General features: G+C 46.1%; 1 protein-coding gene across 2 annotated transcripts in view; it reads left to right on the forward strand.

The window, feature by feature from the left end:
* LOC119167945 (small G protein signaling modulator 1) overlaps positions 1 to 21,188 on the forward strand; it is a 301,398-nt gene that overhangs the window by 170,451 nt on the left and 109,759 nt on the right. For both annotated transcript variants that reach the window (XM_075891022.1, XM_037419412.2), the window contains exons 10-14: positions 672 to 782; positions 1,478 to 1,622; positions 3,373 to 3,437; positions 12,343 to 12,548; positions 17,377 to 17,572. In XM_075891022.1, the coding sequence (XP_075747137.1) occupies positions 672 to 782; positions 1,478 to 1,622; positions 3,373 to 3,437; positions 12,343 to 12,548; positions 17,377 to 17,572 (723 nt within the window). The remainder of the gene's footprint in view (positions 1 to 671; positions 783 to 1,477; positions 1,623 to 3,372; positions 3,438 to 12,342; positions 12,549 to 17,376; positions 17,573 to 21,188) is intronic.

Here is a 21,188-nt window from a genome sequence, read left to right on the forward strand (position 1 = left end):
GCTCACTGCTCAATCTCATACTCGCCGAGCAGCTCTTCAATTTGCGGAAACCAACGCTGCTGTGGTCCACTGAAGCCTTTACGTGAATCTTTGCTGTCGACAATATTCTGCTTTTGTTTCCGCCAGTCCCGCACGCACATTTCGGGAACTCCGAACGACCGCGATGCGGCCCGATTTCCGTCTGTTTCGGCACACGCGATGACTTTTCTTTTAAAAGCGGCATCGTGGTGCACTCGTCGAGTTTTTGGAGTAGGCCCTTCCATGCTGTGGATGCTAATGCACTACCAGATGACGAACTCCTCAGCACACGTACGATGTGCCGCACATGAGAAACACAGGCACAAATGGCCGACGCGCCATGCTGACGCACGTAGGGGGCGGCCATTTTGGAAATGCCGATGGCAATAGAATGACCGTATTCATTTTTTTTTCGTACTCGATTCTAATGCGCATGCGATTTATGAACTCGCTTACCGTAAAAAAGGTGCGCGTTAGATTCGAGTAATTACGGTACCTATGGTGCAAAGCGTGATACATGAAGACAGAAACGAAGAGACAGGTGAGCTCATCTGTATCTTCTTTACGGTCTCACCTTTAAACCTTGTTAACATTTTGCGATTTTGCATAAATGGGCCATGTGGAAGCGCCATAGCGATTGCTCTTTTGCACAGGCAAGGTGTTTCCACGGTTACGTCGTCGCAGGGCAGCTCAAGGGGAAGAGGAAGAAGGCAGCACTGACTTCGTCTTTCGAGTTATCACTTCACTGCGGCCGCACTCCCTGGGTGAGCCCCACTTTGTGACGGGGAATTCTTTTCCTGGTGTATAGAGCTATACATATTTCGTGGTTTTGTAATGGGTTGGCAGATGGCTTGGTTGATGACTCAGAAATCTCACAGGGATGTAGAGAAATCAAGAACCAGCCTTGCAGTAATAAGTGTTGCATCATTTTTTGTGTCAGTCTGTGATGGATTATGCAGCCGAGCTTTCTAAGTGTGTTGCACGATCCAAAATGCACACCAAATGCAATAATAATCCTCTTACACATTTCTCGAAGTTACAAAAAAGAAAAAAAACAAAGACTTTGTTATAAGCGTGTCAATGCTGTCCTGAGCAACAAAAGGGTGTGTATCAGAGGCTTGTGCCTCCTTTTGCGGAAAGCAGGAATAAACAGAGTTATCCTAACTACATGCTGCCATTGCATTGGTGCCGTGAATGTCATATAGGGTAACTTCAGAAATTGACCACAGCAAGTCAAAAGCCAAGCATTCCTAGCGCACGCTAGTCTCCACAGTGGTCATGAGCAAGTCAGCTTGGAGCACCAGTGCAAAGCTGTTGCAATATGTAGAAGCAGCTCCGTGTGCTCGGCCTGTAAAAGGAAGGATGAGCACGCGCCTCTAGACTGGCCGTGCTATGATGTGAAGCCAAACAGTCACAGTGCGTGATTGGGCAGCTGCAGATGCTTGGTTCATCCGTGCAGAGGACCTCCTGGAAGGTGGCCCCGTTGCTGTAGCGACCACAGAAGCGGCTCGTGCCAATCGCCTGCTAGAGGCTCGCTCTTCATCCTCCCGCTCGAGTGAGTCACCGCCACCCGAGGAGGAGTCACCTGGACCAAGGGCACAGGGGTCAGTGTGGGCCACACCTCTTGCTGGTCGGGTTCGTCTTCCGGGCAAAAGGATTTCACCATTACTTCTGCTTTAGCACATTTCCATAAAAGTCTTCAATGATCCGCCTTGTTTAAAGCAATTCCTGGCTTTTAAGCAAACTGTTACTAGTGTACAATATAATATCAGGGTGAAATGTTGTTAGTCAGACTTGCGTAAATCCTTCACTCCAGATGTTGTGCCAGATATCGACACGCTTTTTTTTAAAAGCTAGCTCTTTACTTGCCTGAAGAAGATACTATGGGGAATTGACTTATTTTCAAAGTTGTTTTGTGCAAAAGCTCAAGTTTGACATTTTATACGATTTTAGCAGCATAGAAAGCACAGGCTCTTGCTCCCATTCAGATTCGCCTTACACTTGATGCAAGCATCGTATATTCTCTTCTTCGAGGGAGTTGTTGTGATGTTCTCAAGTGTAACCTCGACGGGGAGGCATGCAATTGATGTTTGGCTGTGCCACGTTTTACATCTGGGCGTGAGCTGAAGTTGTTCTATTCTGTAAGTGCACGGACAAACTTGGCGAGGCCAGTTGCCACTTTTGCAGGTAGTCTAGGCTGCACATATTACTCTGGGACCAATGAGTGAGAAACCTCTCAGCACGGTTGCCTATATGGTTACTGCTTATTAATTTGCGTACCAAGACAATGGATAAGGTGAAGAATGGTTAGATTTACATTTAGAATTTATTTATTTAGTTATTGACACTGTTAGCCAATGGTCGATGCAGGGTGGAGTAATGGAATGCACTACACACATCACAATAAAATCAAGGAGGACAACTCATCTGGCAGTCTGAAAAAAATTACACCATACAGAGCATACTAACCATAAATTGAATCGAAGGACACGTGCAAGCAACGTACAACGCATAAGTTAATTTAAGTTTTACACAATAGTGACCAATGATGAGCGTATCGTGATGTAAACTGAAAATGTTACAGTCAACCAAAGCTGTACCATATGCATCAAATAATTCAATATTATAGTCAGGAAATTTTTTTGCGTCACGTACAGTTATTTGCAATGTCAATGCACACATGCCACTTATCATTGGTTAAAAAAAGGTAACAATGTTGAAATATGGTTATATGAAAGAGTAATATCCAAGAATCTTCAGTGAAGAAGTATGAACACCATGCTCTAAAGTAAATGCACCCACTGAAAATGAAGGGCATTTGGTGTGCTTTGCTGCCCAAAATGTGCAGTTTTAACTAGTGCTTTGATTGGACGAAAAGTGATGCATGAGAAGACTCGAGTGCCATGCCAGGAAGTGTTAGTGCATACAGGACGGTTTTGAAGAAGTGAAGAACCTTTTTGTGGCCCAAGTGAGCTGTATGGTACAAATGTGCAACAGTAGCGCATTTAAGAAGGCCAAAGTCATAAACCACTAGGGCTTCACAGTAAACAACAGGCGAGCAACATGTTTACATATGCGAGGTTATGTAAAATTACTGGTACATTCTAAATAGCAAATACTTGTAGACAAAGTATTAGTAGTGCTTGCTGGTTGGGAACGAATACTCAAACAGGGGTAAAGAAGCACAGGACGCAGATAAGCGAGCCTGTTTTTCTTTGTCCTGGTCCAAGAATTTGCGCCGTGAGCTCAGCTCAAGGCTTTTAGGCACAGACAAAGTAGGCAGAAGAGTGTGGATTTTCTGCAATGTCACAGCAAGTGTGCAGAATGCACCAAAGCCATGTGCTTTTCTTGCAGGCAATCACTGCAGCTTTTGTGTGACACCATGAAGAAACAGATCATCTCGAGGGCTTTCTATGGATGTGAGTACTACTAGAGAGATGTGCTTTATGGAAGCTTCGCCACTTCACATCATATGTATGGTAGTGAGACCTTTGGTCAGAGCTAATGAATGGCTGTGGGGTCTGTCAAGTAACACTAGGACGACTCACAATGAAGCCTGTGAGGCATCCATTAAAAGAACATTCGTTGGCATTGTTTTCAAAGCCTTTGCTTGTCATTGTTGCATAACGACGTCAGTCTTACGCGCTCTGAAAGAACGGAGACGTTGACGATTTCGTGTCAGCTGGGAACAACCCACAAAGCACTTATTGCACGCATGTATATAAGCAAAAGTAGAAAGGGAAATGTAAGAACGAATACAATAAAAAAAAGCCTGGCGCATGCGCAATGACAGTTCGCGCAGGACGACATAGTTTGATACCGTATTTGCAACATTTCGTCCTTCCTAATTATGAAAAACTGCCTTGCGTACTCTTGTAAAGTGGCGGAGGGGTTGTGTGGTTTGTTGATCTGTCCTGGGTGGAACGGGCGTTGAGACAGCAGCAGGCGCATGCTGGTCATTGTCTGGAAGCATCTCCTGAGGCGAAGCTTTCGCGGCGGCATCGGGGCTCGCGGATAGCTGCGGGTTGAGGGGCGTTGCGGTCAGGGTATTGTCCTTGCTGTTAGTGTCGGGTTAGTCCAAGGTGGTTCGCCTTGCGAAGATGCCGTACGAGGACGAACTTGATCGATGTGCTGCCGAACGCTTGCTTGCGGAGTTTCCACTGTGACCGTTCGTCCGCCCGATGTAGCTGTTACTCTCTTTGGTATCCATTTACCATTGGGTCCGTAGTTGCGTACATGCACATCACAGTTCACTGGGGGCAACAACTCATCACTTTCCTCGTTTGCATTGGGGCCCGCCGACGCAGGAAAGCAGGTGTCCAGTCGTGACCGTATCTGGTGCCCCAGCAACATTTCAGCTAGATACTTTCCAGTTTTTTGTGGAGTCCTCCAGTAATTGAGCAGCAAATGGGTGAGGTTATGCTCGAGCGTCCCGCCTTTCATCTTGCGCAGTCTGTCCTTGATCGTCCTGACTGCCCTCTCCGCCGCCCCATTTGACTGCGGATGAAAAGGGGCGGTTCTTAGGTGTGTAATGTTGTTTCTGTCAACAAAAATGACAAACTCGTTACTAGTGGAATGGTTTCCATTGCTAGACACCAGGGTTCTTGGCACCCCAAAATAGCTAAATATGTCACGCAGGCAATTAATGGTGGTCACCAAAGTAGCATGCTTCAGTGGCACTGCTTCTATTCATTTCGTGCGAGAATCGACTGCCACAAAAATTATTTCGCCTTCCATTGGCCCTGCAAAGTCGACGTGCACCTGCGACCATCTTTCTTGTGTTTTCGGCCAGTTTAAAGGCGGAGCCACTGGAGGCTTAGGCAAATTTCGATTGCAACTGTTACATTTGGCTGCCATTAACTTTATGTCACGGTCCATTCCAGGCCACCAAAACAATGATCGCGCCTCTGTTTTCATTGCCGAAGAGCCTCGGTACGTCTCATGCAGTAATTGTAACAAACACTTCTATGCTGCGACAGGTATGATGACACAATGTCCCCAGTAGACGAGTTCATGTGCCAGAGATAGCTCCAACTGATGGTCAGCAAAAGGAACTGAGGAAGGGTCAAGCCGTCCTGTGCCTTTTGGTCATCCGTACAACACGTATTTTTTTGCACGAGCTAAGATTGAGTTATCGGGGGTTAGGTCCTTAAGCTCGCGCGTTGTGACTGTCGCTTCATCCAGACTTAAAAAAAAAATACGTAATCTTCAGGTACAGGATCCGTAGCGGTATCTGTGCACTGCAGTGGCAGTCTGCTCAGCGCATCCGCATTCAGTAGCTGCCTTCCTGGAGCATTTTGTAGCTTGTCGCGGTAACCTCCCAGGTACAGAGCCCACCGTTGGATGCGAGCTGCAGGCATGGCAGGCGTCTGGCGCTCGGGTCGCAGCAGTCCCAGAAGTGGCTGGTGGTCGGTAACCGAGACGAATTCTCGACCTAAGAGATTATCCCGAAATTTAGTGACTCCAAAAACTAGTGCCAGCGCTTTTCGTTCTAATTGAGAATAATTCCTTTCCGCTTTTGTCAGAGTTCTTGACTGGAATCCGACTGGCCTGTTAGTGCCTCCAATTGTGTGAAAAAGAACGGCGCCTATACCGCAAGTGGATGCGTCGCATTCTAAGTTGAGTTGTCTCATGGGTTAAAATGCACCAATACCTCGGCGTCTTTAAGACATTGCTTTGCCTTGCGAAATTCAGATTCCTCAGAAGACTTCCACTGCCATCGCGCGTTTTTTTCCAACAGTTGGTGCAATGGAAACAATGTGTTGGACATGTTCGGCAAAAACTTAGAATAAAATGTTATCATTCCAAGAAACGAACGTAGCTCGTTTAGGTTTTCGGGACTGGGCGCATTTACGATAGCCTCTACATTCTCCTCAGTTGAATGAAGGCCAGCTTGATCAATACGATGCCCAAGATAAGTGACCGATGGCTGGCTTAACTTGCGCTTATCATACCTGAGCTTCACGCCATGCTCTCGTAACCGTTCCAGCACATTTTGTAATCTCACTCCGCAATCGCCCACTGTTTCAGAGACCAGAACCTCATTCAAGTAAGCCTGAACGGCAGGTAGGCCAGACAGTATCGTGTCAACTTTTCTTTGAAAGATCGCTGGAGCGGAAGAAATGCCGAAAGGAAGCCTATTGTAACTGAACAGGCCTTTATGAGTATTAATAACGCAAAGCTTCTGAGAGTCCTCATCCAGAACCACCTGATTATGTGCATCCTGCAAGTCGAGCGTACTGAACAACTGGCCTCCTCCTAATGAGGCAAAAATATCTTGAATTACTGGAAGGGGGTACTGCTCCCGGGCACAAGCAGGATTGAGAGTGGCTTTAATGTCTACACATATTCTGACCGAGCCATCTGTCTTCAGAATGGGCACAATAGCTGTTGCCCGACTAGAATGCTTGACTGATGATATTATACCTAGTGACGTTAACTGGTTCAGTTCTTACGACACTTTGTCACGCAAAGCATATAGAATGGGTCTCGCCTTACAGAATTTAAAACAGCATCATCCTTCAACAGGAGGCTGGCTGGTGGTCCCTTAATCAACCCCAAGGTTTCCAAAAAAACATTCTCTAAGGTGTTGCGTAGGGCATTGACGTTGGGGTTGTCCGCATGAACAGCCATCGCCTCGCCTTCCTGTGCCACTCGCAGTACTGGGGCGCCAGCTTGTCCCAGAAGTTTGAGCAGGTCACGGCCACACAAGCTTAGTCCAGGGCAATCTAGAACCACAAGCAAGCAATCAACAGAAACGTCGCGGTAACTCACACGAAGTTGTAACTCGCCCATCACCGACAACCTTCCACTGTAGTAGGATAGCTTGACGTGCGAAGGCTTCAAAGTGGGCCAGCATTTGCAATGTTTCTCTCAAAAAGCTGTCGTGATATGACACAAACTGGTGAACCTGTGTCAACTTCCATTGATAAGTTCATGCCTCCCCAACTAAACGTTTGTCTTAGCGGCGGCTCAAGTGAATTCTTCCGCGCTGACGCTAGCGTCCAGATTTGAACACTATCCCTGGTGTCTTCTTCTGAAGTAGCCTCCTCTACGGCTAAAGCTTTCGCGTGAGGGACATACCGACGGGCGGCAGCATCTTTATTAATGCGACTGCCACACGCTTTAGCCAGGTGCCCCCTTAAGCTGCAAGCGTGGCATCATGCATTTTTCCATCTGCAGCTATTGCTGCCTAGTACTGCCACACCTACTACACTTCAATTGCTCTGAACTACCCATGCTTGATCGCGATTGTAGCTTGTGACTCGCTTCCACATTAAAAACAGGTGGTACGTCCACCGACATTGTCCTGGCGTCTTTTTCGGCAGTTTCAGCAGCCATCGCTATCAACTCAGCATCCTCGAGAGATAAATTTGTCTTTGCCAGAAGTTGCCTCTGAACAGCACTTGAACGTATGCCGTAGACAATCCGGTCACGAAATAGGCTGTTCAGAGAGCTTCCGAAATTGCAATTGTCTGCGATGCGTCGGATTGCGACGACAAAATCCTGAATGGATTCCCGCTCCTGTTGGCAGCAGTTGAAAAACTGGAAACTTTCAGCGATTTCATTAGGCTTTGGGTCGTAGTGGTCATTCAACACCTTGACTACGTTGTTATATCTCAAGGTGTTCGGCTTTGCGGGTGCTATCTTTCCCAGCAGGATTTGTATCGTCGATGTGCTAAGTGCAGCTACTAGAAGTGCCCTCTTCTTTGCGCAATCCGAAATAGCATTCGCTTCAAAATACGCCTCAACTTTGATGAGGTACGGCCTCTGCTTATCTGTGGTGTCGTCTAAGTTGGGAAGCAGGTAGGAGGCCATCGTTGTCAGCGGTACGGCTGTCACTGAATGCTTAGCTTCGAGTTCCTGCTTGACAGCGTGGATGTTTCTTGGCTTGTCGCCACTGCTGCATAGTGGCGTCAGTCTGACGCCGCTCTGAGAGAACGGAGACGTTGACGTTTCCGTGTCAGCCGGGAACGACCCAGAAATCGTTTATTGCACGCATGTATATAAGCAAAAGTGGGAAGGGAAAGGTAAGAATGAATACAATCATAAAAAGCTTGGCGTATGCGCAATGACAATTCGCGCATGACGCCGTAGCTTGATACCGTATTTATAACAGTCATCAGCACTATTTTTGCATTTTATGATGCCTCATTTAAGCATACATTCAGAGGAATCCTTTCAGGCACACATATGCTGAGGAATCCATTTTGAAGGTTCAAGATTACTAACTGCCTCGGCTTCACGCTTTTGCTATAAGACAAAGCGAGTGTGCAGCATGTGTGCCACATGTCTATTGCTTATGGGAAGATGCGAGTCAAAAAATACAAGTTTTTCCAGACTTACATATTTTTAGTTTTTATTTGCTTTTGCAGGTTTATTTCTCTACTTTCACTCCAAAAATTATTGAAGATTGTAACTAATCTCCAAAATTTTAAAGAGCACAAGGTGGCTACTAAAAACTAAAAAAAGGTCATTATGTAGAGTTTCCTGGATATTGTTGCCTGGCTGCTTGCCATTGCATTGCACTTAAAGAGTTCGCTAAAACCACATGCTCAAAATGACGACAATTGCCAAGCTCTTATGATGGTAGCAACCATCTTAAAAAACATATCTTTTTTGCATAGATGAGCTTGCACTTATACCTTTAAAATGCATTTTTCTCAAGATCTATTTTTTGGGAACTTGTTGACATTTGTTGACATTTGTTGAACTTGTTGACATCGTGTTTTAGTACTTCTGATAGCCTGATAGGGATGAAATTTTGCCCAAATATTCTTTAACATGTGAAGGGTGCATGTATCTCCTATAAAACTTGATATCGGCTGTACAAATATTACAAACCTAAAGCAAACAGTTAGTATGAGCTGAGTATTCACAGAATTCTCACAATACAATTTTTGTTGTCCATTACATTCTCTTATAAGCACTTTTTGATGCTTATTTGCATTCTACTTAAAACCATAAAAGTTTAGTGGCATAAAGTGTTTTTCTTAAATGAACTATACTTTATGCATTGTCATGGCATAAAAAGAAAACTCTGCAACTTACTACAAAACTAATTACATATATGAAATCAGCATAAAAGCCTATATATACAGCAAAAAGTTTGCGTTCCTATGCTACATATTAACACAACTTTTTTTCAAAATCGCATCTTCCTTAAGGGGTCAGGAATTGCCCCTCAGGGGGGCCTGGTGAGAAAACACATCCTGCCAGTAGCGGATGCTTCTCCGAACAGCTCAGCTGAATCTTGCAGTTCTATGAGGCAGAAATAGTTCAGTATTGGAGTGAAGAGTTGCCATTTCCTCTGGTACTTTCTCTTCATGCAGAGTCCTCGCTTGGATGCACATAGAAGACGCATCTATTGCTTATACACTCTGGACATTGATGCCAAGATGCTCCCTCAAACTATGACGGCATTCTAGGCAGGAAGACCTTGCTGGACTAGCTTGGTGAAAAGCGCCTGCAGATGAAAGGGTTGCAACAGCTGGACAACCTGATTGGCTACTTCCGCAAGCTGGTGGGAAAGGAGTTCCTTGGCCTGTACATGGAGTGGCGAGAGAAGATTCACAAAATGAAGAGTCAGCTTGAAAAGCTCATGACAATAGAACAAGGCAGAATTGACAAGTACAGTCGAGCCCGCTTGTAACGAACCTGAGTGTGACGTGGCATCCATTCGCTGCATCCTGAAGTTTGTAGTAAATGAAACACAGTTTTTAAAAAAAGTCGCGAGTGAAAACACAATCTTTTTTAGCCCCGAAAAGTCTGTGATGCACGTGTTTCGAAGAGCAGAAGCGATAAGGGCGGTCTCGAGTTCATTTAAAACGGCAGGGTGCTCGTTCGCAGAGGCCCGTGGCATAAGCTGCATGAGGCACTGGCTCCAAAGTTTCGTCGTTCTCGCAATCCGATTCCTTCAAACTGCTCTCGCCACGTACTTCATTCACAATGCCCCAATCCGTGCACGGTTCCACAGTGTCGGCATCATCATCTGCCATAATTAAACCATCGCAACAGATGTCCCACCCGCTCTCCCAGGTGAGAGTCGACGACGCACTGCCACAAATCGCTGCTGCAGTTTGGAAGCTTCAGGCTCGGCATCGGGCCAGGCGTCGACAAAGTCGGCCTCGCGAAAACATTTTTGCGTGCATGTAGCCATCACCACCGTCCACGAAGTGTTCACCATCTCCACAGCTGAATACCGGGACGCCCGAAGCGGCAAGTTGGCTGCCAGGTGGTCAACAGCTATGAGCAAGCGCTCCGCAACGCGGCACCTAACGTGCGGATTATGCTCAAGCCAAGCGGTCACACTTTCGACGTTTTGTTGAGCGGCAGGAAAAAACGTGCTAGTGCTCCCGTCAGCCATCATGACCGCACACGCACAGCAAGAGCGAGCAAGACGCGCACACGTGACACACACCCCAGAACGCGTCGAACAGCTCTGGGCCCATTTCCAGTCAGAAAACGAAACTAATTCGAGCCAGCTTGGCAGGTGTCGCGGAGCGGTGGAGACGGGCGAAGGGATTGTGATCAAGAGAGGAGAGCAGTGTTGCGAGAGAAGGGCAAGGAGTTGCGATAAGGAGAAAGGAGGACGCGGCGGAAGGGCGACCTTGAAAACCAAAACACACGGGAAGGAGGCAGGTTGGGTAGCTTGCTTGAAAGGTCCGCGAAACTCGCACGTAGAAAAACTTGGAAAGAGTGCCTGCGCGTGCAGAAGTCCAAGTATGGCCTCCTGGATCGGAGCGCGCGGTGGTGTTCGAAGAATTGGTGGCCGTGGTCAAAAAATCGTTTTGTTGCTCCGGCGGGTTTGCGTGGCCTCACGAATTTCAATATTTCGCGATTCGTTCTGCGCATATTAACAGCCATTTTTGCGCTTCCGCCTGCGCACGGAAGGCATGCTGTGCCGAGTGCGAAGTGAGCGAGAACAAGTCCTAAACGCGAAACGAATTGCAAGTTATTAGAGTCGGTGGGGTAGCATACGCGCGTGCACTAGACGGAGACTATCGGATACAGTCAGTAACCAACGATGTTGGCAAATGGTATGGTCACTCCAGGCCGGTGACGCCAACGACAGTACCAGGGATCAAAAACAGGGTAGGTGGCCGATCGGTCTTTGAAAGATTGGTGGCAGTGTGAAAACACGGGCCTCGTCTGGAGATGTGGGGTGCTCAGAGTAGCAGGGGACAAAGGATGGAGGGGTGCGTAGCAAAAAGCAGTCGGGGCATAGAGGAAGAAAACAGCTTTCCTTCCTCCATGAGTTGGGGAGAGCGGCAACTGGCGAGTCGCGAAGGCAGGGTTGGTGTTTACAAATGAGAATGTATGGGCACCTCGCCGATGCCTGATCGGTGGTCGAAATTGGTTTCCAGGGAAGTCGGCAGACCGCCGACTCCATTCGCTGTAACCGATTAGCGGCGCTCGAAGACATTCGTTGCAAGTGCGATTTTGTGCCATTGAACCAATGTATATTTTCAGGGTCACACGGATATTGTTCGTTTTAAGCGAAAGTTCGTTTTAAGTGGGGCCGTTGTATGTGGGCTCGACTGTACGACATGTTCAGAGGTTCAGGTGGTAACATCTGTTCCTGCACTAAAGGAGGCACAGACGTCGCAAGACCTGGCCAAAAGCTTTGCCGCCTAAAACTTGGCGATTACCTTCACTGTGTGGCTTAGAATATTGTTTCTAGTGCAAGCACGGGCGGACCAACAGAAGAGGAAGCGTCGGCAAGCATGAGAGGAGAAGCACACACGTGAGACGAGCTGGGTCTTCATGGTCTCGTAAACAAGAATGCTTTCTCTGCATCATATCCCGACCAGCATAGCTGGGGATGAGGTCCTCACACATGCAAGATGAAAGGATGCTCTTCGTTCTTCAACAATGTGGCACACGACCAAGCCGCACTGCAGAGAGCAACAAGGCAACAATACTGTGTAGTGCTCAGGTAAACCTGCAGCGCAGCACATGTGAAAGACAAATAAACATGTGACACAAGCACTTTGTAGATACAAGTGGTGTGGGAGTTCGCAGAAGAAAATAGTTCCTGCGAAAAAAAAAGTATGCTCAGTGTTTGGTTAATTAGGCTGATTAGCTTGAATTCAATGCTGAACCTCACATATGATGAACCTCGCATATGAACCTCATAATGATGATCTGCTGAACCTCAATGCTGAACCTCACATATGAACCTCATAATGATGATCTTTTGTTTCATAACTGGCTTTAGTTGGAATTTTTCCTATGGTAGAAAACACATTTCAATCTGTCAGTGCTTCCCCAGACAGAAGTTATTTGACATGTAGCGATGAAAAGCCGAGACATTTGTTGCAGGGCTGGCACACTGTCGGCACCTGCGGACGGTGCGCACGCACCTGTCGGGGCTGGTGCATTCGACGATTGTGTCGGGAGAAGGCGCCGAGACTGGCCTGACGCAGGCGGTATGGCAGCGCCTGTCGGCTTCGGGACGCCTGGATGATCCCCAGCAACTGCACCGGCTCGTCTACTTCGGGGGCATTGAGCACGAAGTCCGCCATCTGGTTCGTATTTCACTATGCACCCCCTTGCAGAGTTGTCACGAGGGTGACAACTTTAAGTGCAGAACACTTTAGGAGAATGTGCTGTTACATGGGGCTGTTGTCGTCACTTCGCAGTGCTTGGTGAGATGAGTGTGCACTCGTGCTGTGCAGAAATCTTCTTGCTCTTGTTCTTCGAGGATTACTCGTCATGACCAGCAAGGAAAGTAACTGGTGCACTCGTTGCAATGCAAACAAAACTATGTACCGTATTTACTCGATTCTACCGCGCCCTCGATTGTAACGCGCACCCGATTTCCACCGCGAAAAAAAAAAAAAAAAAAACGTAAGACATCAATTGCAACGCGCACCCATTTTTCTCGCCGGCCCGCACGATCACACCACTCGAAAAAACTACTCCTTTCGGGAGCGTATTCTATTTAAATATGAGGTACGGGCGAAGCTTGTGCCCATCTGACGTGTAACAGAGCTTTCCGTCACGGTAGTTTTACCGTGGACCGATGTCAGCAGGCGAACTTGCTTCGCGCCCTTCTTCTCGACGGTTGTGGTGCCAGGCATGTCGAAGTAAAGAGGCGTCTGATGGGCATTCCTGATTTGCCCAAGCAGGTAGCCGTTGTTGCGCCGCAAGTTTAGGACGGACCTCTGAAAGCTGTGAAGCTTTTCATCGTACTCCTCCGCAAAACTTTTCGCATATGCATGTTCCCCTTCGGAGGGAAAAGCCTTTCCTCTAAATAAAGTTAGTTAGCCAGCACCTGCTCGCTTTAAACTGGCTCTGCATTAGACCTTTTTCCAAGACTAATTGCATAGCCCGCACTTGGAGCAGTTCTGTCGTCACGGGCCGCTGTGCCGCTCGCTGCTCAAGCACATACTCGCCGAGCAGCTCTTTAATTTGCGGAAACCGACCCTGCTGTGGTCCACTGAAGCCTTTGCGTGAAGCTTTGCTGTCGAGAATCTTCTGCTTTTGTTTCCGCCGGTCCCGCATGCACGTTTCGGGAACTCCGAACGACCGCGATGCGGTTCGATTTCCGTCCGTTTCTGCATACGCCATAACTTTTCTTTTAAAAGCGGCATCGTGGTGCTATCGAGTTTTTGGAGTCGGCCCTTCCACGCCATCGATGCTAATGCACTACTAGATGACGAACTCCTCAGCACACGTACGAAGTGCCGCACATGGGAAACACATAGGCAGAAATGGCCGACGCGCCATGCCAACGCACGTAGGGGGCGGCCATTTTGGATTTGCCGATGGCAATAGATTGACCGTATTTTTTTTGTTCGTACTCGATTCTAACACGCATGCAATTTATAAACTCGCTTAACCGGAAAAAAGGTGCGCGTTAGATTCAAGTAATTACGGTACTATAAAATCAGAAAAAAAATAGAGGAAACAAGCACGAAATAGTAAGAGAAAAAGAGGAGGAAGAAACACATCAAGAGGTAGGACCTAGATAGGAATAAAAAGAGGGAGAAGAAACTGGAAGAGGAGGAGAAGAAAAAAGTGAGGAGGAAATGGGTTTGGCACCTCTAGTTCAAAGCTGTAATAATTATTTTTTCATTTTATTTCATTCTGTTACACACTGCCAGGAGGGGCCAGAGTGGGAGCAGAAAGAACCACTGAGCAGTGAGAGCTTAGTACACTGGGCTAAAACGGAGCAGCAGGTGTGTCAGCACGTAAACACAATACAAAAAAATTGTAATAGCTCAGTAGAGAAATTTGCTGGAATGGGTGAACAGCATCATACAAATAAATTAAATAGAAAGAAAATAAAACATGAAACGACAAACTGCAAAGCATTGACACTAGTAATGTGTACAAGCAAAGAAAGGGTGCAAATTGGGCAACAGCCAGTACTAACATCTCAGGCCTACAAAAGTGAAAAAAAAAAAAAGTATTGCCTTTTATTTCAACTCACAAAGGGATATCCGATAGCATGCAAGTACATGATGTAATGTGCTTCAAGCGTATTGGTGTCTACGGATTTCTGTTTCTCTATTTCTGATATTACATTGAATAAAGGCCCTGTAAGTCCCAGAAAATGCATACACATTTTGACAATGTTAACTAGAGAATAGCTCATGGAAAGATGGGACAGAGGCCCTTATCAGAGTTTCAGGGATATTTCTTGATTGATCTTAAACACCCTGAACTGTCATGCTCCAGGATATCCCTTCATGTGATTATGACTGCTTTATTATGAACACATTGCTTCATGTAAATTAAAGCATCTGCATTAGATGTACACCTGTGAACAAAAGTATACGGACCCTTGCCATCTTTGGCACTTGCTGTCGGTAGCATTTGTCTCGTGACAGCATTGTTCTTGACAGCTGTTCCGTCAAAGCAATGTTCTTGACTGCTTCTGACTAGGCGGCGATTTCAGCTCGAGCTTCCATGGTTTGTATACTTTTGCTCACGGGTGTACACATACGTGGCACAGGAGGTTCATGTATAGAACCAGTACACTTACATTGGGAACTTATGCATCTTAGCTAGTGCAGTGGAAGAAACACAAAAGACCTGAAAAATGAGTGAGTACACCTTCATTGGCATTGTATGCGAAAGTAGCAGGGTATCTAAAGCGGCATTGCAAGTAGTAGCACCGTCTGAGCCTCTGTGTGGGTTCTGGGCATGTCTGTACAATCTTTCTTTAGTGCTTTCCAAGATGCAACAGTTCTACACCCACCAACTGACCCAAATTTTTGCATTGAGCGGTCGGGTTGAGTTTTGGTTTTCAGATTTAGCATTGCTCTGCATGCTTACGAATACACTTCTTCTGCCCTCCACCTTCCTTTTTTTTTTGGTGCGGTCGAGCAACAGGTCGATTCTCTAAAAATGTAGCTGCGCGGTTCTGAAACCACCTAGCCAGTTGAGTGGTCCTCAAAAGCACATGCAATTCCCTTCCTTGTTATGCGTCTGCCAACCACTGTGTTGCTACGGGCCGACAAGTTGTTACAGTTCCAAGCTCAAGAAGCATTGCAAATGCAGTGCTGCTCACAGAATTTATCGTTCTACATTATAATGGGAACAGAGGATGTGTTTAAAATTTTCCCGAGTATTATATGTGGTGCACAGGGGTGAGTCTGACTGGTTGATCTTGTGCTTGAAATACTTTGTGTAGGCAAAATCGAGTCTCAACCAGTGAATACACGTTTCACCTTCAAAAGGAAAAAGGTTTGGGTGTGTTGGTCATTCATAGTTCTTCATAAAACAGAGCGCGCAAAATATGGGACAGAAAGAGGTCAGGACAAGCGCTCCTCCTGATCAAGCACTTGTCCTGATCTCCTTCTGTCCCGTGTTTTGTGCGCTCTGTTCTATGGAGAACGTTTCACCTTGCCTAGTCCTCATGTTGTGTGCGCTGAAGTTTCAGTTTGCCTAATTTATAGTTTGTTTTTTTGTTGGACCCAATTTATTGAGAACTAACAGACAACAGATAAGGGATGTTATTAGAAGTCACATTTACATTATAATTACTTGGTTGTTGTAAAAGCTACTAGATCTGTCTATTTTATGTAGTGGTCTGTACCTGCAGTGCACCATATTAGAAAAAAAAGAAAAAGGCCATTTCCAGTGCCCTGGTTGAGTAAAAAGAAAGAACGAACAGCCTCCGTTGTCAGCCTGGTAAAATAACTGGATGAATTGGGAGTACCCGCAATTCTAGACTAGCCAAATATAAAGAAACATGCTCAATTGTAACAACAGCTTGCAAAGTTCCTGAAGTGATGATTCGGTCTTCCAGCTTAGTGACACAAGACATGGAAGCTTAAACGTTACTTTTTAAAGACGATAGTCTTTTTTGGGGACCTTCGACGCAAAAATTTTGGTCTGTCTGTCTGTACACTTGTCTGTTTGTTCATTTTTAACAGCATTGGGTATCTGAAACGGCCAAGCCCATCCGCAGCGCCCACATATGTTGCTCAAGATTCAGCGTTCATACTTGTGCAATTGTCTATTAAAAAGCAATTATTGCGCGTGTCTGGGGCAACATAACGACACGTATGTATTCTGCATGTGCGCCTTTTACTACAAAAGGCATACATAAGTAATTTTAAGGACCGTAGCGCTTATCACGCTGCGCTGACCATTCAACGCTTGCACGAAAAGGCGAGTGTTCCCAACGCTTTGCTAAAACGAGACGGTGGTGGCACCTACCCGTCGCCTTGCGTTCTACACCTTATCACCTCTGAGGCGGGCGCGCACACCCGCCTCAGAGCCACGCGCTTTGTTTTTGAAAAAAAAAACTGCCAGATGGCGGTCATGTCTCACGTGTGACGTGACTTGATGCGCTTGTTCGCCTCTGCTGCACGCTCGAGGCACTCTACGCTGCGCCTCCAAAATACCATTCACCGATTTTCTTGAGCAGAACATCAAATAAATGTTTTGTTCACTCTCTCCACACGCAACACTATCGTCTTTCGACGACATTTGCAGATTAAATGCACATACGGGGCCAATTTTTATTTTTTTCAACATTTAGTTCAGTCCATGGTACTCAGAGATGTTTGGTAGGGGGCCTTGTTTTACAGTGGACAGAAAATGTGATGACAATTTCCAATTGTTTGCTCAAAAACTGGAGGGACTATGGAGTACTTTTCTTGAGCCAATCTTGAAATAAATACCAGGTGGTCAAAATTTCCGGAGCCCTCCACTACGGCGTCTCTCATAATCATATGGTGGTTTTGGGACGTTAAACCCCACAAATCAATTGTCAATCTTGAAATAAATACATCTAAAGTGGATGCTTGAATGTTTTGGGGGTGTGTCGACTGTTTGTGCCCTCCTATTGTGCTCTGCCTTTCACCTTGAAGCGAGTGCCTGTGGGTGGCTGCACAGGTGTGGCCATACCTGCTGGGCCACTATGCACTGTCCAGCATGCCCAAGGAGCGGCAGGAACGAGATGCCAGCACCCAGGCCCAGTACGAGGCCACCCTGTCCGAGTGGTTGGCTGCCGAGGCCATGGTGCGCCATCGGGAAGGACTGCACACCAAGCTCTCCTCTGAAAGCACCACCTCCGAGATACCCCTCATTGGTGGGCACCCTTGAACAACTTCCCTTGGGCGTCCGCACAGTATGCTTGTGAATGCAATCAAGATTAAAAGTAAGCAGTAATTTGCCCTTGCTTGCATTTCTTCTACGGCGATCCGAAGAGCATCATTTGCAGCTTGCGCAGGAGCAGTGTCCAAAGTCTCATCTGCTGAGAAACACTGCTTTTTTCATTCTTTTGCATCTCAAGTAAATTTGCTTAGGTTTGGTTTTGCAACACATTGTGATATACCGTATTTACTCCCATAATCCTTGCACTTTTTTTTTGTGGAAAACTGATGCAAATTTGGGCGGTGCGAGAATTACGCGGGAAAACTTTCCACGAAAACATACAGAGCGAACAAGAAAACGAAGTGGCCGCAAATCGGCATTCTCACACCAGCAACTAACAGCAAGCTTTGAGAAGTACTAATTAAAATTTACCTTAACAATAAAAGCAGAAGTTCAACTCAAGGCAAGATTTATTTCAGACACAAAAAGTGCAATCAAATAGTCGAGAATTGAAATACCATACGCAAAGCTTGTGGGTGTTGCGGGTGTAGCGGTAGCGTTCGTCGCTCAACAAGAGCCCTCAAAACGTAAGCGTAGGATGTCAGTATTGGGCTGATGGCTATTTAACAGAATCGTCCAGTTTTTTTCTGAAGAAATAAAGTTTACCGTCAATCCCAGTCTTAAGCACACGGCTTGCCCAACTCGTCTTGGTGGCTTTCAGCTGCCGTCACCAGTAGCGAACACAAAACTCATCGACTCTGAAGGGCCTACCGGCGGCCCTGTTGCCGTTCTTTAGTGCATGATCAATCACTTTCAACTTGAAAGCAGCCGTGTAGCTTCAGTATCGCCCCATAATGTCACAATATTACCGACACAAAATACAAAACACGCTGCAATGCGCACTTGCCGCTTTGGCTTGGCTTGGATTGAATCTCCGTGCAATAACAGTATGCTTGATGCTTAAAAGATGACGCCAGATGGCGTGCACTATCATCATCAATGGCTGGAACGAGCAGACGACATTATTGCGGCAATATTCGAGGGTGCGATAATTACTCGAGGAAAAAAAAAAATTGTATTCTTGTTGGGTGATGTGGGGGTGTGAGAATTATGCGAGTGCGAGGATTTCACGAGTAAATACGGTATAGGGAACGGCTTCGACAAGGAGCAATAAAAACCAGAGGCTCCCTGTTCGAATCGGCCAGTGTAGATACCATTGCATTCGAATTATCTTAAAATTTTCCCCCATTGAAACATGGGGCTCTGCTGGAACTACGGCATTAGTTCAAAATAGCACGATACGAATTAATGAGCTTTCACTGTAGTAGCAATGTGGTTGGAAAGGCCATTCCAGTTTAGCTGTGTGATGAAATAATGTTATCCTCGATTTCACAATTCTTTAAACTTTTGTAGAGCAATAGATGACCTAAATAAAAAAAATCTTGTTACCAGATTACAATTTTTTAAAAGAACCTGTATTGTCGACATAATAAACAAAATAAGTTTTAATGTGAAAGCAATAAAAAAACGTATTTCACAGAAATTCCAGTGTCGGCATTGGTGTCAATGTGAGCGTTGTTGGTGGTGAGAAAAAAAATCATCTCTTTCCAGACCGAAAAATTGAGCAAGATGCGAAAAAAGTAGTAATAAAATATTCAGGTCCGAGCAAGGATTGAACCCAGGCCGTCAGTATGGCAAGCAGGTGTTCTATCACTGGGCCACAATATGTTTTTTTTGTTATTATTTGGGCCACAATATGTGTTGAAAAAGCTTTGAAAAAAAAAAAAACACTCTATGAATGTGATGTAAAAGAATGAGTCTCATTAACACATCATATACCGTAATTACTTGTGCAGTGAACCAACTCGCATTATGGACCCATTCCCACTTTGGTTCTTGGAAAAAAAAAATTTGTTTTTAATGTATCTATGCATTTTATTTTGGTGTGATAGCCAGTGCCTTTGACAATCGAAACAATGTTAAACCGTGCATTATATCACAAAATAATGGCACAATAAAAGGTAAAATATAGCTTAATAACTATGCTAAACAGTTTTGAGCAGTGCGAGCATAGACAACGTTGGTTGAAATTTAAAGTGCCAGTAAACAACCCCAATGTCCAAAAATTTAATGAAGAAAAATATGCACACTTTTGCTATGTGAACATACTGCCGCAAGAATTTTATGCATACTGGCTGTAATAATAAAGTTACAGGGGTTGGAACACCATTTCAGCCAGTGTCAAATTTTCGTGTGGCCGCTTGCCGCCCTTTTCTGTGAGGGACTATCCTGTCATTGTGACTCCGCCCACATCAGCAACGTGGCACGACATCCATGATACATCATTGGTGCTCAACAAATGACCGAGCAGGGCTTCCTGTAATGAGCACGTGTCATAGCGGCGCAGGCAGGAAACACGGATTGAGAGGAATTTTTGTCTTCGTGGTAATTGCGTGCACGAGAAGGATTGGTCAGGCGAGCGAAACAGGCACCTTTTTTTTTTTTCGAAATGGCAGGTCTGCACAGTGCTGCAATATTCGGCAAATGTGATTGCCGTGGTCTACTGTACAAAATGGTGAGCTTGTCCGGAAAAAAAAAAAGTTGGTGCCTGTTTACTGACCCTTTTAAATTCGCGTCTTTTGCAGCAGAGTGCCATTTGTCTAACGCACAAAGAAACTTCAGCTTACATCGCCATGCAAGCGCAGCGGTGCGAAAAAGAAGCAAAAAAAAATTAGACCATCTAGTAGAGATGGGTGGGAGCACTGTTCAGCTAAGAATGGGCAGTCCAAGAAGCCCTGGTGGCTTGCACAGGGACTGTACCGCAAGCCAATGGGGTCCCGGACTAGAGACTTCACCCGTTCATCAATGATGAATGCATATAATATAGCTTTTCATCCATCCATCCCGCAAAAGGGAACTATGAGGGATGTGAAGCAGCAGGTAGATGGTAAATGGCACCCATAGAAACTCATCTACATCGCCTTAAGCAGCTGCATCAACATTCAGAACCCCTACATGACACTGCCACTGCCGGTGACCATCGCTTGATGCCAGCGACTGCTGCCGTGAACGCTGCCGTTGAGCAACGCTGCCGGTGACTATGATTATAGCACTGCTAAACAGCCGGTCTCTCAGCGCACACACCAGAGACATCGAACGTGATCCCATGCTAACCAAAGCAGAGGCTCTGTCTTACGGAAATGCAGAATACCGCAAGACCGACGATCAACGACTACGAGCAAAGCAGACATGCTTTGTCTTGCGGAAACTTTGCCTTCGTTGCTGACTCGGGGGAGAGAGGGGAGGGGACGCGCATGCGCAGTGGGAGGAGAGTGAACGCCGCGGGAGGGAATGAGGCACAGACACAATCTTTGCCATGAGCTGCTTCCCATAGAAAAACAAACCGCATTCGCACCCACTGTGCCGATGACGCAACGTGCACCCGCAACATGTGTGCGCCTCTATCTGACACTGCGTCTTTAGGGGCGAAGCTCCTAAAGGCGTGGGTCTGTACATTCTCTGAGGTACGTATGTAGTTGTAGTAATAGTAGGTAGCCACTTCTGGTTTAGTTCTTGCAGTGTTCACTAGATAGCGGTAGTTGATGCGAGAT

This window comes from Rhipicephalus microplus, chromosome 3, assembly GCF_043290135.1.
Source record: "Rhipicephalus microplus isolate Deutch F79 chromosome 3, USDA_Rmic, whole genome shotgun sequence".
Classification (NCBI taxonomy): Eukaryota; Metazoa; Arthropoda; class Arachnida; order Ixodida; family Ixodidae; genus Rhipicephalus; species Rhipicephalus microplus.